The 21,833-nt window shown below is 38.4% G+C and overlaps 1 protein-coding gene across 2 annotated transcripts in view; it reads left to right on the top strand.

Moving 5' to 3' along the window:
- Positions 1-4,705: 4,705 nt before the first annotated feature.
- The window catches only part of WDR48 (WD repeat domain 48), a 28,696-nt gene continuing 11,568 nt past the window's right edge, over positions 4,706-21,833 (top strand). The window contains exons 1-11 of one of the 2 annotated variants that reach the window (XM_037383124.1): positions 4,706-4,795; positions 12,727-12,867; positions 13,197-13,275; positions 13,555-13,637; positions 13,753-13,882; positions 17,229-17,317; positions 18,197-18,298; positions 18,651-18,875; positions 20,284-20,358; positions 20,687-20,789; positions 21,111-21,208. In XM_037383124.1, coding sequence (XP_037239021.1) covers positions 4,748-4,795; positions 12,727-12,867; positions 13,197-13,275; positions 13,555-13,637; positions 13,753-13,882; positions 17,229-17,317; positions 18,197-18,298; positions 18,651-18,875; positions 20,284-20,358; positions 20,687-20,789; positions 21,111-21,208 — 1,173 coding nt within the window. In that variant the 5' untranslated portion in view covers positions 4,706-4,747. Of the gene's footprint in view, positions 4,796-12,726; positions 12,868-13,196; positions 13,276-13,554; positions 13,638-13,752; positions 13,883-17,228; positions 17,318-18,196; positions 18,299-18,650; positions 18,876-20,283; positions 20,359-20,686; positions 20,790-21,110; positions 21,209-21,833 lie in introns of those variants that run through there. The other variant, XM_037383125.1, reaches the window with a different exon arrangement.

Genomic DNA, 21,833 nt, shown 5'->3' with positions numbered 1-21,833 from the left:
AGTTCTTCTACATTAAGAATCTGATTTTCTCTTAAGCCCTCAGATGTGCACATCGCCCTGGAGCAACAGTGCTACATACAAATGATCAGAGCACAAACCACATGGTACCTTTGCCTCTGCTTGAAACAGATTCATCACTGATCAGTGCCTGGGAAAACTGTTCTGCTTTTGGTGCAAAGGCCCTTCAGCCAGCCTTCTGTGGGACAGCCACGGGACAGCAGCACGGAACCCTCAGATATAAGTGCACAAGTACAGTCCCTCGATGAGCCCTGGCATTTGTTGAGGCACTGGTGCCAAATACAACAAAACCCAAAGTATACTTTCTGTTCTGTGTATAAATCTTGAGTCTTTTGGGGAAATAAGTTTGTGAGTTCAAAAGGAAGCCAAGCTAATCAAAACCGTCTTGCTTATGTCTTTCAGGTAAATATCTTTGAAAAATGTGGTACCGGATAAAACAGCAAATTCAGCAATGGTTTCCATCGCAGTCAGTCATTCAGATAAGGAGACCTGACTTGATCACATCATAAGGACTTACAGATGAATGAGAGCTTTATTAGTGGATGGCCCTTCAACAAACAAAAGCTGAAGCTGAAACAAATCAAATGTGGAATAAAAAGTGGCACACAAATTTAACAGGATGGACAATTAATTACTGAAACAATTTGTTAACACTTGTGGCCTTCTCAAATACTCAAAATCATGTGTTTGGTTACATCAGACCTTTCTTTTCTAATTCCCACCAAGCTCTATATACATACATACACGGTTTGAGAACTGGTAGCAGATTTTCATAGAACAATATTTCTTGGTAACATGCAATTGGAGAAGTAAACCAATTATTAACCCTGATGCTTACAGCTCATAAATGATATTTCTTACAAGTTTATGTAATGGAGGCAGTTCATTGCTCAGCAATAAAATTTCATACTCCTTGGTAATTCAAGCATTTGCATCAGATACACTTGCAAGGAAAATTATTTGCAGAGATTTCTGTTTACTACAGCTTCAACTTCAGAGAATTTGTGATTCTGCCTCCTACTTGTAACCTAAAGTGGCATACAAGGAGTGGCATGCCCACAATTTGGGAAACACTATAACCTCTGACATATCACATCAAGAGCTACCTCTAAATAATGCATACACGTTTATTATGATGCAAACCCAAATGCATCCTTCATGGGTTGAATTAATTTAGCTGCTAGCCAGAAGCTTCAGGATTCTCCTTAATTTCAAGACCTAGATGAGATTCCAGGAATATCTTCTAAAATATCATACCCCCAGAACATCGGTAACATGGGACAGCCAGCAAAAAGAAAAATAGTGGGGAAATACATCTTGTGTGTTACACTCGGAATGCAGAATAACTAAATATTACATATACAATAAAACCAAAACCAACACAGAGAGAAACTATTTTATTATACAAAACATCTAAAGGCATAAGACTGTCACAGAAAAAATGAGGAGCTCTGGCTAATAAGTATCTCCAAGATTAACTAAAGGTGTACCCCAATCTCCCTTAAAAAAGAATCTAACAGTGTCAAGTACATGATGTATTTATCAAGATAATAATTCATATGATTGCCATTTGCCTTTTTTATGCTGCACAATAAGAAATTACACGGACATGAAATTTGGTCTTGGGTAAATAGCTAATTGGCTTTACAGAATAACAGGAAATAGCTTTTATGGTAAGTACACATTAAACGCATTGTTACACAAAGTAGCTTTCGGCCTAATGACCTAATGTACACTGAGTAAGTCTGAAAATTAGCTCAGTGCCTGAAGTTCAAGTTATTCCATCTGTTTCTTCTTAGTATTCTGAAAAACAGTATTAGTACTTTTGAAGCACTTTATATTTCTCAAAGGTAAGATGCTAAGAGCATGCAAAATATTGCTACTACATTCAATCCAAAACCTTCATATGCAGTGAATCCTAGTGCTTCACTATTCTCACTGCTAAAAAAAGGTTTTTCTTCTGTTTCATCTGAATTTCTTGAACTGCAATCTCAGCCTGTTACTTCTTGTTTCACTCATCACAGGCATGAAAGTGAATTTGTTCCACATTTCTTCTTAGTTATTTGAAAACTGCTATCATGCTTTCTTTCATCTACTGTAGACAAAATCCATCTGAAATTTACATTGGAATTCACACTTCTCAGACTCTAAATCATTCTTAGAGTGTATTTCTAAATCCTTTTAACATTTTCTTTGAATGGTGTGACTATCAAACCTCACAAACATGGAATGGAGGAGCAGACAGGAAGCTGGGAAATTCTATAGTGTTCTTGAACCTACTATTATACAGGAAATATCTTTATGCTCTTATTACAATAATTATTCACCCAACGCTTACATTCTGGGCATTTCCATCCTTACTTCTCTCCTCTCAACATCCTGGCTTCACTCCTGAGACCTGATCGGTTCTCCACCACTTCCTTTTTGGCTCAACAGCTGTTCACTCATGCTAGTATTCTCAGAAATTCACAATTTAGCCAAAGATGATCAGATTTTCATGGCAATTGAAAAATAGCCTCTAGGCTCATACAGACATCATGTTCCTTCTCTTCCAAAACCAAAATCAAACAGCTAACATTATAAACTGGATCATCTTACCATTTCCCTAAAATGACACCTGATGAAAGGCTGAAAGGTTTATGCGTGACAAAGAAGATCTTACCTACAATATTTTTTGAATAATATTGGCTGTAGCTTAGGCTTGATATACATACACACAGAAACCAGAAAATCATCGCTATTATAATACCCATACTTTTAGCAACCTTCAGTAAATACCGTCTTTGTTGGACTAGGCGATCTCCAGAGATCCCTTCCAACCACAATGATTCTGTGATACAAAAGGATCACTGTGCTTTTTTGCTCCTTAAAGTAATGAATTGTTGATATGAAAGGTTGAAGAGACCCAGTATTATATGAATAAAAGCAACTATCCACAAAAAGGGCTTTGATGCACAGAAAAAAAAAGAGGAAAAGCAATTTTAAAATTGCATAATAATGTACAAATCAAAGGTTTTCTGTCCATAAACAAATTAAATTTTATATCAAATGTAATGTACAAAAGATGATGACTTCCCTGGAAGACACAATATTAATTTTACTAAATGATTAATCCATTGGTGATTATGGATAATGAAATGATGATTAGGGTTTACGAATGAAATTATGTCATTTTATCAAAGAATAACATTGAAGTAATATAGTAATTACAATATATTTAAGAGAAAACAAGAAAAGACTTTAAAGTATGCATGAAAATTATTGTGTTATGAAAATAAGTTGTCAACTTTTTATTGGACTAATGCACACTGAAATGCAGTGAGGCACTTTGCTCAGTATTTACGTATGGAGAAAACTTCATGCTGCCTCATTCTTCTCCAGTCCAGGAACCAATAAACGTTATGCATGACAGTATCTGAAGGACTTTGACAATTACCATTAGCCTGAAGGCAGTACACAACTAAACCATGAACAAAAAGGCCTTAATTTTCTTTTTAAAAATAAATGACATTTATTTAAGAAGAAACACATTTCACATTTGTCTTAGGAGATGCCTTAAATCATAGCTTCCCACTGCTGTAGCAAGATAAAATAGTAGAAATAGAGCAGTTAAGGAAGGGCTTTGGTGAAGGTGTATCTCATTTCAGAATCATACCCTTGACTTGCAATTCTGATGAGGACATTGTGCATTCAGCAGTGCTAGAAAACATGATCTGGATCAAAATCAGCAAAGTTTAAATTAGCCCAACTTGCCGTTATGTCTCATGGTTGCAGCCAGCATTGGAACAACAATGTGAATACATAAATGTCTTTTTTTCTTATCCATTTACACTTCTTTTTTTCTCTCTCAGTATTTTTCCCCCACTAATTAACCATTAGCACCTTCTACCCTAATGAAGTAACCAGTGTAGGTGTGCCAAGATGACAGCACTGTTCACCGCTTCACACAGGTCCTCGGCCACAACACGGTCACTGTTGCAGCCAAACACTTTTTGCGTTCGCTGTTAAAAGTGCCAAAGAGATATTTCGGAGTTGCAGAGGGAAGCATCTCTGGGAAACAGTATTACATTTTAGGCCATCGTACGATCATTTTCAGGAATCCTTTTTCATTAGACAGAATAATACAACGTTCCCTGGGGAAGGCAGCAGAGCCGTTGCCACCTGCTCAGTGGGTCCTCAGACCGGGTCAAGGCAGGGTTGCTTTCCAGCACGTCCCCCACCACAGGCTCATAAAATAACGGTGGTGAACTTGGACACCCTAAAGGGCGTATGTAAAGCCCCCAGCCCCTCAGAAGCACTGCCTCCAGCACCTCACAGCCTTCGAGCTGGGGCGTCTCAGCGCTGGCGCGCAGCACCAGCCTTACGGGAACGCCTCAGCCCTTCGCGGAGCCCTCCAGAGCGGCCTCACCCCGCGGGTCTGGGGCCTCCCGCGGGACAACACAGCCCTCGAGGTACTGCAAGGACACCCGTGAGCTGTAATGCAGACAAGGAGACAGCCACAGCCCTTCAGTGGGAAGCCTACTGGCAACCCGCCCTGCCGACAACATGGCGGAGAGCAAGCACAAGGCGGAAGCGCTCGCCCCGCCCCCTCCGGCCGTTGTCCTGGCAACGCCCCGGACCGTGACGGTCCCCGCCCCGCCTCGCTGCGCGGGCTCGCAGCGGGAAGGGGGAGGGACTTCCGGGCCGGCTTGCCCTCCTCGGAAATGACATCAGAGTGTCAACATGCAAGATGGCGGCCCATCATCGGCAGAACACGGCGGGGCGGCGGAAAGTGCAGGTGAGGGCGAAATAGTGGCCCGGGGGGGGCTGCGGGGGGTGCGCGGCGGTGCTCCGGCAGGGCTGGACCGTGGCGCGGCCCGGCAGGAGGAGGACGGGTGGCGGCGGCGAGGCGGAGCGCGGCCCGGGAGAGGGGCGGTGGCGGGGGTGGGGTCAGCGGGTGGGGGTGGCGGGGTGCGGCGGGAGGGCGCCGGGCCAGGGTGGGCTCTTCTCAGGGACGCTGCCTCCCGGCTCCGGGGCGCTGTGGCAACGGCTGCTCTCGGCTGGGGTGGGGGCAGGTGTTGGGGGTTTCTATGGCAACACGGTCGCCGCCTTCCCTTTCCCAACAGCACTGAGGTGACGGGGAGACACCCCGCGCACCCCGGGTGGCGCTGCCCACCGCCGCTAACACCTGTGGCGGAGCGAGTGGCTGCCCTTGGCTCCGCCGCCCGGGGGGAAGAGGGGCTGCTCTCTGCCGAGCGGGGCCGGGCTCCCCAGACCGGAGGAGGCAGCGCTGAGCCACCCCGCCCGCCTGCCCCGTCCAGCTCCGGTCAGGGTTCCTCACGGGAAGGCCGTGGCCTGGACCGTCTGGTGGGTGTAAACCTTCGCAGCTCACCTGAGAGACCATCACGCTTCGTGGTGTGGGCTCATATGTAGCTATAAGTACGCGCTTGTGGCCTTGGCGGAGATTGGAATTATTGAAATGCATGTACGAAGTCAAGAGTCTTTACCAGTAAAAGTCATGCAGTGGTTTTATTATGGTCCTCAAATTTTTGTTCTTCTTTGTGATAGTACCAGCACATTTTTACAGGTTTCACTGTGGGAAAAGATTTAATGCTTTATCAACGTGCATGGCTTGCCTACCTCTAGTGGCAAGCGCAAGTTTTGGCTGTATCTATCCACTGTGAGCAAAAGAAATACTGATTAACCCTGTAATAGGACTAGTATCCTTCCAAACAGAGGTTGGTTCAGGTTTTGAACCTGTTTTTTGCATTTTATCACGCAGAGGAAATGTGCATTTCTTTGTAGCCTTTAGTGGGTTTCATGGTTAAGGTAAGCTCTCAAGCAGTACTGTATTAAGAATTCCTTTGCCCTACCAAAAAAGACCTCTGACACTCTTTAAAATACAAAGAATCCAAAATTTAATATCCCTTTATTGACTTCATTGCCTGTGCCATAAACAAGTTTTTGCAGGTTGCTCTCCTAAGGAGGGGGATTTTATCATAACTACATTTTTCTTTGATGTAGTCCTTTTTATTCATGAAGTATCATTTCCCTGACAGCAACATGCATCAAAGAGTACATTGTTTCCTTTTTTACTGCTACATTCCTTTTCCAAACATTACTTAGCTCAAAAGTTTGTTTTTACAGGTGGTTTTGTGCTGGTTAATGATGTTGTCTTTTCCACTTCCATTGTGTTACATGATCTTTGTTTTTGTTTTGGGTTTGTTTTTTTTTACTTCACTTACTGCTGCAATGGTCTGTGTCTCAGCCTGTACATTCTAAGTCTGTAGAGAACAGCTTTGGTTATAGTATAAGCATATCTAAACCTTGAGTAGAAGCTAGGTATTTTCTTGCACTCATACTATTTCACCTGTTTGGCTAGGGCCTGGATTTTGTTCATGTATTGGAATTCTAAATGGCTGTTTTATCTGTCAGCCGCTAATGGAAAGTTAAAACCACTAGTGATTTATTTTGCTTCCCAATGGCTGAGCATTTAGGGTGCTGCTACATGAAGCTTTTGGGGGGTTGGGGTGGGTGGAGAAATTTCTCTCAAAGCTATGAGGCTAGGAGAAGAAGCTTTTTAAAAAAATACCTCTCGGGCATGGAGGACCTTGATTCCTTACATGGCAGGAGAGCTGACTGAAGTTTATGGAAAACAGAGCTGTTATTATCTTGGATGCACCTGTTTTACTGGTATGGAGAACTATCCAAAATAGTCAGGTTAAGGTGCTTCTGCATATAATTGTATGTTTGTAAGGGTTTAATCAGATAGATGGTTTAGGCCTCAAAATAAATTCCATGCATAAAAAAAGGGAAGAAGTTTAATTATTTAAATGTAAGTCAGGCATTTGAAATGTCTAGTGGCAAGCTGTTGGTGTTTCTTAAGCTTACCTATGCCCGTCTGAAGGCTGCAGTAGTGAGGTTGTCTGTTTTGGGAAGGGAATGGGGATGCAAAGGTGTGTCAGATACTGCTGTGTGGTGAGGAACATTTGGCCATATGCTGTAGCTTTCTGATATGTTACTGTGAATTAAGGTAAGATGAAGCCAATTTTCAGCAGGTGGCTTAAAGTAGCTGCTCTTGAGGGGCTGCGCTGTATCTGCTCTCCCAGACTTGCTGCCTGGCCAGAATATATTCGCCCCCTCACTCAGAACGTGGGAATTTTGCCAAAAATGATTTGGATCACCATCTTTCTTACAAAATTACTGACGGATTTTAAACTTTAAGTCTTGTACAGAATAAGATCGTTTTCCACTGGCTTTGTCATGTTTGTGCACTAACACTGCATTATGACAGCAAGTTTAAAGTGGTGGAACAAAAAACCTTTACATTTAGAAAATATTTCAGCTACTGATTTTGTTAATAGTACCATTTATTAAAAGCACACTAGATTTTGTTTGCAGTCACTTACTAGATTTTTATATCTGTCTAATTTTTGTATTTTATAACAAATATCTAATTTTTGTTTATAAATTGTATATATTTCATACATAATACATAAGCAAATGAATAGCTAGTAAGTTGATTCAACTGTAAAAGGATAAAACAAACTTTTTAATGCTTTCCATTGCTTTTATTGTAGGGCCTGGAGCACCTGATAAAAAATTCAAATATCAATATGTTCTTAATTTAAACTTATTTTAGGGGATATATCTGCACTATCAAGATACTAAGGCAGAAGTTTTTTTCTTGGTGGTTGACTGCTGCTTCTCTCACTTTTTTGATGCAATTCATGTCACATCTCATAGAATCCTTGGAGTGATTTTGAGAAGTACCATTTTTTTAAATTGCTCACAGTAGTATTTGTGTCTTTGAAATTTTACAAACAAGGAACAAGCGCTGTCAGAACTTGGCTGTTCATTGTTTCTTCCACAATGGTGGTGAGGTGGTATTTTTAAAAGCAGATTCTACCCATCTATTAAGACAACATCTGTTACAAATGTCTAGTGTACAAGGGTAACAGGATTTCACATCAGCAGATATACTTATTCATGAGGGAAATACATTTCAGCACACAAAGCCAAGTGAATTTCTTACAGCATCTACAATGTATCTGTTGACAATAGCTTTATCTCTGGGGCTCTTAGTCATTAAAATTTTTAGTCCTGGTCCACTTAGGCTACTGAATCCCATAAATTCTTTATAAGGAGTGTTCACCAACTTGTAATGTTTGTGCACTGCTGCAGTGAAAGGTTCTTATTCATTATGGGAGTTTATAAAAGCTACAGCAGTATAAATGTAAAAGGCCTTGGTCATTATTAAAATATTTAATATCCCACAAATCTTGCCCTTCCCAGACCATCATGGCAATAAAGTGACTATGATCTATATCATAGTCATTATTATCTTTGTGGTTTGCATCTGACGTTGTGAATCAACACAACCAACAAAACAGTAACATGCTCAGTCTTCCCTCTTTGAAGTGAATGCCAGTTGGTGCTTAGAGTCGTAACTTCCTTGTGACCTTCACAGTCTTTTCCAGGCAGAATACAATACCTTATCTAGAGTGATAAATACGTGTATGCTGTGGGTCAGAGTTTAATTTGATCACGGAAATTTATTCTCAGCCAAAAGCCTGTTGCTTTTGCGTTGTTTAGGTGTATGTGTGTACACACATACTTGAACATATACTTCATATTTTTATATTTGTTTGTATAGTTACTATATTTACTAATAGTTCTTACACTACTATGATCAGTGACACTCAAATGTAAAAAAACCAAGCAAACAAAAAACATTTTCTTCCCCAAAATAAGATTATAATGGAGAGCCACATGTGGATTATCAGCAATCTTCTTCTGTTCATTTTGGTGAAATACTTGGTTTAGTGAACTTGCCTGCTGTCCATCACTCGTACACAAGTGTCAGATCTTTTAAATTAAGTTGCTGTTGATTTTATTGGTCCATTTGAAGTTCCCTGTGTTGAGAGGCATTTCAATGCCCTTTCAACAGTTTTGTGGAACCCTTGATTTGTCCCTCTGTGTTAATATATAAGTAATGCATTTGAATACAAGCCTGGATGCTTCTGGTGTTATACCTCTCTAAAAGATGTGGTGTACAGCAAATGTCTTGTGAGGTTATTTTTAGTTCAGCCACATATTCTGTGTGTCTTGTTCTAGTTTTTTTAATATATATGTATTTCAGTCTGAGTGGCTGGTTTGCAAGAGTGGACCACTTAAAGTGTTTTTTGTTTGGGTGAGAAAATAAATGTATTAAATATATACAATGTAAGAAACTGACAGTTACTGGAATGTCATTAGGCCTCCAATAAGAGTTGGAGAGTCTGTTTTTGTGCCATAGTCGTCTTTTTCAGTTCATATTCTCTTCATGAAAAGTGGTTTGTCTTTTACTTACCTAGCTGCTTAAATAGCAGTATTCATTTGAAATGTTGGTGTGGTATCCAGTAAACTTGCTAATCACAAAGTAATTTTCTTTCATCTTAATTTTCTCCACTTGTGGTTTTAGTATTGGAAATAAAATAATAATAATAAAAAAAAGGATTATGGAGCACATGGTTAATTGATGTTTAATTGGATTAGAATCACCTTTGTTGTTGAAAAATGGCTGTCACAGTTTCTTCCCATGATGTGCAGAAAATTATCATTACCAATTCGTTATACAGTAGAGATTTCTTTTCTTCTTACTCTTGTATCTTAAATGTTAAGGCATTTTATCAGGAAAGGCATACTATTCCTTCTGTGGATGAAAAATAAAACTTTGTAGAATTATAAGTCTGAGGAAAGACAAAAGTAACTGGTTGAATTCTATGAACAGTAGCATTCACTGCTAGATAATTTTGTAAGTGTCAAGCTTTGTTGTTTTGTCATCTTTTTTTCCATCAAAGCAGTCATGTATTTACATGCACAAGAAAATGGAATAGTAAGAACGCTCTTAGATCTACCAGAGACTCATTAACCCTGAAACAATATAATTCCTCTCTTTTTCTCAGTTCTCTTAAAATGTAAACAGTACTTGCCAAGAGATGTTTGACTAAATTCATGTATGGAAGTTATTAAAAGGAATAAAGGGCAAATTAAATTTGGCCTTCATTTGAATATTTCATTACTGGTGGTAGTGGGAAAATGTTGTCAGTTTTTCCCCAGTCATGTCTTTGAATGATGGAGGAACAGCGCCCAGTTGAGCCGAAAGCCACAGTTTCAAGGTCTTCTAGATGGAAATGTAAGTTATGCAAATTCCATTCTAGAAAGAAGCGAAAATTAATTTACTACATATAATCTCTGTGAGCTTTTTTTGCTGCTAGTTTCTGTTGAAGAACAATATTTAGCAAGAAAATATTTTATCCATTACATTTTAAGATATTATGAAGCGACTAATTCTGTGAGGATTAGAGTAGAAATATGATGCTGATTCTGTAGTCCTATGAAAATATAAATCATACGTGAAAAGTACCTTATTTACTAGAGTAAGACAGCATTTGCTTTTTTGCATTTTTAAAATTATTATTTATGGCTCTTCATTTGAACTCCTCTAAATTAAAAAAGTAACATGATTATGAGCAAAAGCTCCTTAAAATGCTCTGGTGACTAATATAGCTTGACAGTCTTATTTATAAGTGGAGTAAAAAGCTCTATATTATATATAATATAATATATGGGAAATATAATAAATATGGGAGGTGACTGACAGAAGAAGAACAAACCCCAAAATTGAAGATTTCTTTAAAAATATCCTGCAGTTTGGAGAAGCAAGAGCTGAAGGGCCTCTGCTGACCTTGTCTGACACTATTTCAGGAAGAGATTGTTCTCCCTAGTAACTAAAATCAAATTTCATCCACTGACCTATAGATTTAGAATTCCTTTTTGTCTTACCTGCTCACATTTAGTATTTTCACCTGAGTATTTTCATTGGTTCTATTCAAGGAGTTTGAAAGCAGTGTGACTTTGATGGCCATCCCTTTACCTTGTGTTTTGTATCGCACTGAACCTTGACTTTGTAACATTCCTTTACTCAAGTAGTGTGTGCGGGTCTTCTAGCAATGTAGACATGATATGATCAAGCCAAGGTGAGGAGCTGCACATACATCTTGCTCTCTGCACCACAAAAAAAATCCCACCCAACCCAAAACCTCAGGTATTGGAAGTGTTTTAACATAACAGTTATGTGTGTTTGATGGTGTCTTCTCTCAGTAACATCTTTGAAGCTGTGTGTAGGTGGAGACTTGAGCATGGATAGCAAGAATATTATGGATGAGTTTGGAATGGGTGAGAGAAGTCAAGAGTGCTGGAAAGTAAGACACAATCTGAAACTGGGAGGAAGAACTGCAAGGACTGTGAGTGGCTAACAAAGATAATGAGCAAGAAGTGCTTTAAGAGCATTGGGGCATAACATAATAAACGTAGTAAAGAACTTGTGGATTGGTAATGGAGAGTATTAAGCAGAAGGCTCTTATTTTATTAGGAGGGTTTTAATTTTGATCCTCCAGTGTTGGTCTGTAGAGCTGTGGCAGCTGTTTCTAAAACAGAAAACAGGACTGGATGTGTGCTTTCTAGAAGCATCAGTTCTCTTACTGTGCTCCACTAGGACGGCATAATTCAGTTGAAGTGTTGCTCACATTCACCAAATGGACCTGTCGGTTCTTGTGATATAGAATCTGAGATGCTGTAAAATGTTTCTTCAACGATAAGGACTGCTAAACATTTTGTTTAATTTGTTGTTTTTATTTTGTGTAACTGAGATCTGATCTGGAAAACATTTTCTTTATACTGCTATAATGTAGTTATTGGAGTGAAAAATTGCTTTCAGATCTCTAGCCCAAGACTACTCCTTGAAAGCATTTTCAAAACACTGGTACTTACGTATCCAAGCGATTCGTGCTGTGGGCAGATTGGATTATACCAAGCCTAAAATTTTACCTTGTTCTTATCATGTTTTACAGAATCTGGGAAGAGGCATAGCTGGCAGCTTCCTTTGCTCTTCTCTGTGTGGGCTTTCCTCATACTAATGCAAAAACCCTGTGTAAACCCTGTGATCAGGAGAGATGCAGCACAGTGTAACTGTGTTTACTGAACAGTAATAATGGAGAGTGCTGCAGCCTTTGCAGTATGTCTCCTTAAATCTCCATTTAGTGTTTCTGAACAAAAGAATGAAATAATCTGTACGTGCAGTACTGTCAAACATAGAAGGAAAAGAAACTAAAGGAATAATTTTTCTGAAAGAGCAGTAAATATTTTTGCTTCTTATTATATTAGAAAGTAGGTAGTTCTTAAAAAATTGGTCTCAAAATAATAGTGACATCTGAAATAGCTGGAATTTCTATTTGCAGTCTTTCAATGCTTTGTAGTCCTCAGTCACCATATCCTCTCCCTTGTGAGTCTGGGAAGTACTGTCATCCCAGCTATAGAAACTACGAAACCTACTTAGGAAGTGAGACTCAAACTCGGTGTGTTTGAGATCACCCAGAATATCTGTGCAGAGCCGGGAACTGAACTAAGGACACCCTGGGTCGAAGCTGGAGTTGTAGTGATTAAATTATTTTTGGGCTCCAGTTCTAGCACTGCTGATACCTTCTCTATGATTCTTCCCCATTTTCATGGGGGAGGAGTAATTGAGGTGGTACAGGTAACTCTCAAACTGACAGACTTCTTTAATGCTTATAAAGCTCTTAATATTTTCTACCTTTTCTACCTTACAGAGATGACATTAGTTGTTAGGATTTTATGGCCAAGTCAATATCTTCATACCGTAATTGGATTTGTGTAAATGTATTTTAGGTTTCTTATGTGATTAGAGATGAAGTGGAGAAGTATAACCGAAATGGGGTAAATGCACTTCAGCTGGATCCAGCATTAAATAGACTCTTCACAGCAGGTCGAGACTCTATTATAAGGATATGGAGTGTCAATCAGCACAAGGTAGGTAATGAGAGGATTCCTATGTCTAAACCTACTTTTTTCCAAGTTACCATGCTAGTAAGCTGCCTACGGGTGGGCATCTAATACTGTTTTTTAACAGCTGCCAATTATTACGATAAGATCATTTTGATATTGCTCATACTGTGATATCTTGCATAGCTATAGAGTTCTTTCACAAAAAGATTCTGGGATAGTGACTTCAAGCAACTCTGCTTTAGGCAATTTGTGATCCATTTGAAGGTTAAAAAAAATACCACAACAGGATCTGATAGTCACAATCTTTTCTATTTGTGATGAGATCTTACAAACTTTTTTTTTTTAATTTGCAGCAAGACCCTTATATAGCATCTATGGAACATCACACAGATTGGGTAAATGATATTGTGCTCTGCTGCAATGGGAAAACGTGTAAGTACTTAAATGTTTGAAAACTACAGTATTCAGAAATTGGGTATAAAAGTATATTGTCCGCTGCTTTAATTATTTACATCTTTTCTTAGCATGTAAAATTAATTTGTGATGTGTATTGTAAATTTGATGAATAGTGTGAGCAGATATTTTAATGAAAATTTAAATGTGTATATAAAGGATTCCTTTAATCTTTTGAAAAGCAAATTAGAGTAGTACCAATATGCTCTAAAGTAATATACAAGCCATTAATGTTTACTCTTTATTTTTCCAATTTAGTGATATCTGCTTCTTCGGATACTACTGTTAAAGTGTGGAATGCACATAAGGGATTTTGCATGTCAACACTAAGGACGCATAAGGTGAAAAACATTATCTATAAATACTGTGTGTTATCACTGACAGTCTTTTAAATATTAAGAACTAGACTTCAAATAGATAATACTGTTGATTAGTGTTATATTTACTTTATTGTAGGATTATGTGAAAGCCTTAGCATATGCAAAAGATAAAGAGCTGGTAGCATCTGCCGGGCTGGACAGACAGATATTCCTCTGGGATGTAAATACTCTAACAGCACTGACTGCCTCAAACAACACCGTAACAAGTAGGTACCAAGGGAGAGGAGGCAAATTCAATGCATTTTATTGAGTAGCATAATCTGTGAAATCAATTTAAAACTATAGGTACAGTTTCTGAATGTACATAAAAAATGTGCAAGTTTTTAAGGTGGTATTAGTGTGTAATCAGTCCATTTGTTGCATTATATAATAGCTGAAAATCTAGAGCAGCCAACAGTCATGGCATTTAGAATAAAGGACAGGTCTCTTTGAACATTTTCTCCTGAAATATAGTGTGCAGGTATTCTCTGAAACTTGACAGAGCTTTAGCTCAAGGAGCTTTTTGCTCCTCAACTTACCTGTTACAGAAATTTTTCCTTAGGTTAGTTGTCAGTGCAGTTTCTGTGTATTATAATTGGGCTTCTTTTTTTGTCTATACAGATGCTGAAAAAAAAAATGCAGTGTGACTCCTAAAGCAGGTCTTCATACACTTATCAAATCTATCTGTCAGAAGAATAAAGTTACTAGATATATTAGATTAAAAACCATGCAAAATAATACTAAGCACTAATTTACATGTAAGGGTAGCATACTAGTGGGATCTAACTCACTCAATATTAGAAGGCAAGTGGAAACTACTTATCAGGGTTAATCCTTAATGTTATCATCTTTTAGGAAGTCATCTGTTGTGCTTCTCTGTCCCAGTAAAGGCATTATGGTATATTATGAGTTCTTTTCCCATAGAGCAATTCCAACACTGCTTTCTTAGAACAGACAGGATAGAGCTGGTTAAGTTTCTCTTCTGGAAAGCATGACACCAATCTTCAGTTAGATTTGATTGCTCAAGTGAATAATATAAATCTGGGTCATCAGCATCCTGGTTTGTATTGGCTATTTTACAGTATATTTTTTCAAAAAGAGGTCTAGTTTGACCACAGTGTGTGTTGCTGATTGTAGGTAGGTTGCAAAAACAGTGTTCAAAGTGACTGATCTTTTTTGGTTTATATTAGTGTTTGATATATGTTTAAACAGTAGCAGAGTCTCAGGTGTACGCATTGGGAAAGAACATACTGTCTTGCTACACGGCCATACTTGAATTTTCTAAATAAGACTACGTGCTTCCTCATTCATAGGTTAGGAGTGACTCAAGAAAAATCTGCAAGACTGAAATTTGGAGCTGGCATGACATACTTTTAAGAAATTTCAGGAACATGTGATTCTGTAAATAAGAGGCAGGCATGTAGTTGTTTTGGTGTGGCTTTCTGTTTTGGCTAATTCTGAAGGGGGTGTTAATTTTATGGATTTGGTATCTTCTAGAACCAAGGATGCATCTGGTGGGCAGAACTGTCAGTTTTGTATTTGTTCTGTCTACTGGACTTTTTAATTCAAGTATGGCCTTATCTCTGTAGCCTTCAGAACAGAGATGGCTTCCAGTGAGCTGTGTTGCACTGTTGTGTCCCTGCCCACAGCAGGGTGTTAGGAATTAGATGATTTTTCGAGTTCCCTTCTGACCCAAACCATTCTGTGATTCTATGATAATAGTATTGAGATGGCACATGGCTGCATATAGCTAGATTTACCTTATATTTCCCAGAAGTTTTCTTTCACTGAAAGTAGAATTATTTCATCACCAAACTTTGCTGATAACTCTAAATTACGCTGTCTGGTTGAACAGGGATTGTTTTTTAAGGAAGAATTTATTTGCTGGCTTGAAGGAAGACTCTGTTGTGGGGGAAAATTTTTTTTTAATACCACAATAGTGATACAGAACCTAAATGATTCAAGTGAATCATAAATGGGAGACGGGGACTACTGAGGAGCTGATGCTTGTTTTGAGCCCCATATCAAATGGAAGTGGAGACATTACCTCTGAGATGACAGAAATAAGTTTGCATTTCTAGAGTTAGAACAGTAATGCTTCATAAGAGGGAGGAAGGGGAAGTTTTCCTTTCTGGTGCTCCCAACTAATAATATTTCTATTGGGAAGAACACAGTATGTGTCCTTAAAGCTGCTTTTCCTCAGTCCTTTCAAACAATATTGATTTTTTCAGAGTGCAAATGAAGATTGTTCTTGTACAATAGTTTCCTGTCCGATTACATGGAAGCGACGTACACAAGCCAGCAGTAAAAGGAAGCCTATTTTTAGAGTCTTTCAGTCAGCATAGACATAAATTTAAATTAAGTGGAGAGATTTTGCTTTTGAGAGGTAGCCCCTTCCAGAAGAGGGTGGAGTTAAGCTTTGCTTTTGTTCTGGCATAAATTTTGCCTCTGTACACTGAAGGCTCTCTCTTCCATTCCTGATCTCCAGCTTGTGATAACTGCAAATTATCCCTTCATAGATTATGGTTGTTGAACAGTGTGCTAACCTTCAAGACTTTCAGTTCTGCTTTTTGCCTTCAACTATCCTCTGAAGACAGTGGAAGACTGTCCCTTTATTTTGGCTATAAATAATAGATTTCATTTGAAAGTTTACATTTGGATAGCCATAGCTAGTGGTTAAGAGGACTCTGAAGTAAAGCTGCATAATTCTTCCACTGTGACAAAATGTTTGTGTGTTAGAAACTTATTTCCATAATATACATAAATCGTTATATAAAGTTTCACATTTTTGCTAGCGGTACAGCTTGTTGCTCTCCTCAGCCTTCTTGGCATGCTGATTGTATGGTTTGGGGGCTTGACGAAATGCCTAATGGTGCTCTCTAAATAGATGATTTTCATTTGCTGTGTCTGTTTCATTTGCTTTTCCTTGTTGAGGGATTGGTACTTTAATCTCTCCAAAAGTAGATTAGGCTAGAAGGCACAGAATTCCTCAACTCTGATGGTAGTTGTGATGCTAAGGAATTGCCATATGGTTTTCACAAACTCAGAGGTAGCATCCGTGCCCAAGTAACACATTTCAGCACTGCAGTGTAACTTCAGTGATGCATCTCTGCTGAACTAAGAGAAGAGCCTTTAATATATAACATAGAATTTTACTGCTACTTGTCTTGAAAAAAAAATCTCTGCACTTAAATCCAAATGCTCTGTGTTATAAGATATAGAATTGTTTAGGTTGGATCATTCTCTAATAGAATAGTTGAGAAGAGCAAGAGTACCTTGATGGTCCTGGCAATGAATGCCTAAAGGTCACTGAGATTGAAATGACCCGAAGTCTGAGGGGTTACTTTGTTTTTATGCAGCGGTAGGTTAACAACTGGGATGGGTTTTTTCTACCAGTATGCTGTCTATAGTCTTTCTTTTTTTTTTAAAGCAACTCTATATATGGGGTAGAGTGGCACTATTTTCATGGGTCAAAGGGTATTAAAATACCCTAAAATACAGGTTTTGAGTGAATATAGGTGTTTTTCAAATGACAGCATTAAAATTGAAAATGAAAATTTTATTTTGCAATAGCTTCTTCCCTGAGTGGGAACAAAGACTCTATCTACAGCCTTGCAATGAATCAAATGGGAACAGTTATTGTATCAGGGTCCACTGAAAAGGTAAGTAAAAGTCTGGTAAGGCTCATTCCACTTCAGTTTAAGGATTCATATGAAGAGACTGTTTTATTCATGTTCAGTGTTGTGGGTTTTGTGTTTTTAATAGTGAGGGTAGACAATTTTAAGTGGGAGTGTAAGTGTAGGATACAAATACCTACCTCAGTCTGAAGATGTGTATATATCCGTATAGCTTTAATACACAGAAGACACAATTGGAACATCTTGTGTAACCCTCTCTCTATCAGACATCATTACGTTTCACCACAAGAGCTCTGACTTTGAGGGTGTGTTACTCAGATGATTATGAAAACTGAAGCAGTTGCCACAGGTAAGAAAGAAGTGGTGCCAGCGATTTGTAAGTCCCCTACAGGAGGTGGGAAATGAACTCATGAAGTTCAAGTGTTACCAAGAGATAGCCCATGCTGTTTGTTGTAAAGGAAGATGAAACACCCTAAAGTCCCCTGCAAGTTGGGGTATTTTTACCTAATCTTACCTTGAGAGAATTTTATTTTCAAGTCAATATAAAAATGAAAATAGGATACATGAGCAAAATGCCTGAGAAGAGTCTCAGAATCATTTTTTTTTTTACTCACATCACACTATCCTGTTCCCAGTCACTTCCATTCCTTGATTTCTTAAGAAGACAGAAAAAGTCAGAACAAATGACATTAAAACCAAGCAAAGAAAATCATATCTGATTACTAGAGCTGCATAAGACGTAGTTCTGTCTGTCTTGTTCTGATGAGGTATGTTTTTGGTGGTGGATGTCTGTGTGCTTGGAATAAGGGTCAGTTTATTCAGAAAGGCTTAATTTTCTGTAAAGAAAATGCATTCTTGGGAAGAACAATGTTAATGCCAGTTATCCAATGTCTATTTATGTAGGTTCTAAGGGTGTGGGATCCACGAACTTGTGCAAAATTAATGAAACTCAAAGGGCACACGGACAATGTAAAAGCTTTGTTGTTGAACAGAGATGGCACCCAGGTATGTGCTTTAACTCGAGACTAAGACATTTTACAGAATGCAGAAATGTCCTTAGTCTTTTTCAATATATTTCTTTTATACATAGATTACCGAGGGTAGCTTAACAAGTATTTTACAGGTATTTAGTGATTAAAAGAGGGAGGCTGGTGTGTGAAAGCTCTATGTTATTACAGGTCCATCTAGGTATGGAGGGGATGGTTTACATAAAATGTCTGGAAATTGTGGCTAGAGTTGTTAACTGATAGTCTTCATTTAGCACTGTCGTATTGGAATTGTGAAAGTTCTCTATGGAAAAAAATATTTTTAAAGACTTAAATCAAGCGGGTATTTAATTATGATGGTTGTTGCTCAGTGTCTTTCAGGCAGCTCTGATGGAACTATCCGCCTGTGGTCCCTTGGGCAGCAGAGATGTATAGCCACATATCGAGTCCATGATGAAGGGGTTTGGGCTCTGCAAGTCAATGAAGCCTTCACTCATGTTTATTCAGGAGGAAGAGACAGGAAGATTTATTGTACAGATTTACGAAATCCTGACATCCGTGTGCTTATCTGTGAAGAAAAGGCACCAGTGCTTAAGGTAATTGAGTTTAATTCAAAGAATCACAGAATGGTTGAGGTTGGAAGTGACCTCTGGAGGTCATCTGGCCCACCCACTCCCCGCTCAAGCAGGGCTACCTAGAGCCGATTGTCCAGGACCTGGTCCAGGTGGCTTTTGAATATCTCCAAGAACAGAGACTTTGCCACTTTTCTGGGCAACCTGTTCCAGTTCTCAGTCACCCTCGCAGTATAAAAGTGTAATTGTATTGCATGTTGTCTGATGAAATAGTGGCTTGAGGTATAAGTTGATAGAAGAACGTGTCTTGGGTAACAAGTGTTTATTACACCACATCTTCAGTATATTGGCTTTGTCTCCTAAATTATGTCTGAAACTTTATTGTCTGAAGAAGATAAATTCCTGGCAGCTACTTAAATATGCAAATTCAAATATTACTGAAATTGAATATGCTTCAGACATGAAAAGTTGTTTTTACCAGTCTCTAGTACAGTTTTAAGAAACTAAGCTGGCATTGTCAAGACAAAAGGACAAAAAAATGGATGTTTCTTAGCAGCAATAGATACACAGAGGGTTATCTTAGAATATGTTGCATACTCACAGGAACCAGGAGTGAAATTTGTGGGGTTTTTGAACACCTAAGCATGACGTTTTCTTAATGGGAGAAAATTGCGTGCACATGTCTGAGTCTTTTGAAGAACTGCTTTTTTGATAATTTTTTTTTTTACTGTCCAACTGTAGATGATGTGACCTAGAAACACGTAGGTGTAAAGGCAGTGAGCAATTGAAACAGATACCAGTATCTAAGCAATCTGGCTTTCCTTGTGAGTGAACTTTGGTTTAGTGTGTTCAGATAAAATCCTGGATATATTAACTGTATTTTTGAGAAAGTCAGAATCAGACTTTTCAGTTCAAAATGGAAAATGACAGCTACGATCAGCTGTACAAAGATCAGAAGGGGTCTCTAAGATCTTTGCTACAGTGATTCGTTATTGCCCAAGAAATGTAACAGCAAAGCCAAATGCATAACAGTCTGCTTTTTCATTAGTACAGAACTTTTTACGTTCTCTTTGTAATGATGTGAAGTATCTGAATACAGGGTAATTCAGAAAATACTGTATTTATCAAACTGTCAGACAAGATTGTGTCATGCTAGAAGCAACCTTATATACTGCTTGTTTAGATACGTTGCATCTACTGTTGCCCATGTCCAGAATCTATTTGTTGAATATTTGAAATAATTTCTCTGGAGTTTCAAAAATCACAGCTTAGTTAGTTTTCATTTAAACTTCGTATTCTTTAGTAAACTGAAAGTAGTGCTGTTTCTGAGATACATTCAAGTATGGGAGCAGGTCTACACAAGCAAATATTAATTGAATAAAGGAAAATTAAGTTAAACATGCCTGAAAGTATTTGTGGTTTCTTTGTTTAGATGGAACTTGACAGATCAGCTGATCCTCCTCCAGCACTTTGGGTTGCAACAACTAAATCCTCTGTGAATAAATGGGTAAGTGATGTATTTTACACTCTGTGAATTCAATTAAGCAGTCGTGGTGTTTGCACTCTTGGTTTGGGAGCTGTTGGACTGTTGTTTGCAACTTGACTGTGACTTGCTATGATCTATAAGCTTTCTTTAAAAAAATAATATGCTAATATTGAAACTGATCAAAAGACATTAAGCTTTGAATTGCTGTCTATTTATGCTGCTTTTAGAAATAAATTATCTTCCTCTGAACTGGACGGTTAACAAATAGCAGCATGAACTAAGCGTTGTTACAGATAGAAGCAGTTTATAGATTATTATGAATGTGTCATTATTTTATTTCTTTCTTTAGACTTTGAAGGGAATTCATAATTTTAGAGCATCTGGAGATTATGATAATGATTGTAGCAACCCTATACCACCCCTGTGTACACAGCCTGACCAAGTTATAAAAGGTAAACAGCTGTTTTTCAGACTGCCTTATAAAATCTGTTATCATTACCAGAAATGGTAGATGTTTACAACTAGCTCAAGTTTTTGGGTGCCTGATACTATGATTTCAACCAAACCAAAACAAAGACAATGTGGTTATCACCTATCTAGTGTTAGCTACATTTAAAATATTGTTCAAACCTTGGTGATATCCAAGTCTTATATAAAATAGTGAAACCAAAGAACAATCACATGTGTCATGTTATACAGTTTAATTTAATGTAATATTAGGAAAAAAACCAACAACCAACACTGTAGTGACCTTAACTCTTTTTGTTTGCTAGGCGGTGCTAGTATTATTCAGTGCCACATTCTTAACGACAAGAGACACATATTAACCAAAGACACAAATAATAATGTGGCATACTGGGATGTCTTGAAGGTAAGTATATAATTTTGGATTAAGCGTCTGCTGTTGGATGTGTAATTATTTTGTACCTTTTTAATATAATATTTTTAGTGTGTAAGAGACCTACGGTAGAAAGTAAATTATCTTTCTGTCCCATGACTTAATGCAAAGATTGCTTTTTGAAAAGGGAGGGGGTATTTTTGAGCTTTTCTGTATCTTTGCCTGATGCGAGGCTGATGTATTCGTTCACCTGAAAGTCGGACCCTTGAATTCTGTCCTGAAAATAGTAATGTTTGTTTTGATTGGGTTTTGTTTCAAAGAGGGCTTGTAGAGGCCTCTGGTCATGTCTGCCCAATGCAGAACAGAGTAGCATAAGAAAGCTTAGCCCGCGAAAGGGAAACCTGTGCTTCAAGTCCTACTGCAAACCTACAGATCCCAAGCGAGCGTGCCAACTAGCAGTCTGTGGACTATTCTGGAATTTATCCTTGTTAGTTGGAAATATAGCAGGCAGCGAGGCAGGACTGGAAGGACAGTTAGCAGAAAGAAGCATAGCTCCTGCCTAGTGTTACTTACTCCTCTGAGGAGAGACTTGACGTGGCATTTCTTTTTTTTGCTTTACCCAGTGATTTGTCAGAGGAGAAGGAAAAGGGTGTGGAGA

Source organism: Falco rusticolus, chromosome 4 (assembly GCF_015220075.1).
Source record: "Falco rusticolus isolate bFalRus1 chromosome 4, bFalRus1.pri, whole genome shotgun sequence".
Classification (NCBI taxonomy): domain Eukaryota; kingdom Metazoa; phylum Chordata; class Aves; order Falconiformes; family Falconidae; genus Falco; species Falco rusticolus.
Note: the sequence above shows the minus strand (reverse complement) of the source record. Positions and strands in the feature narration are given on the sequence as shown.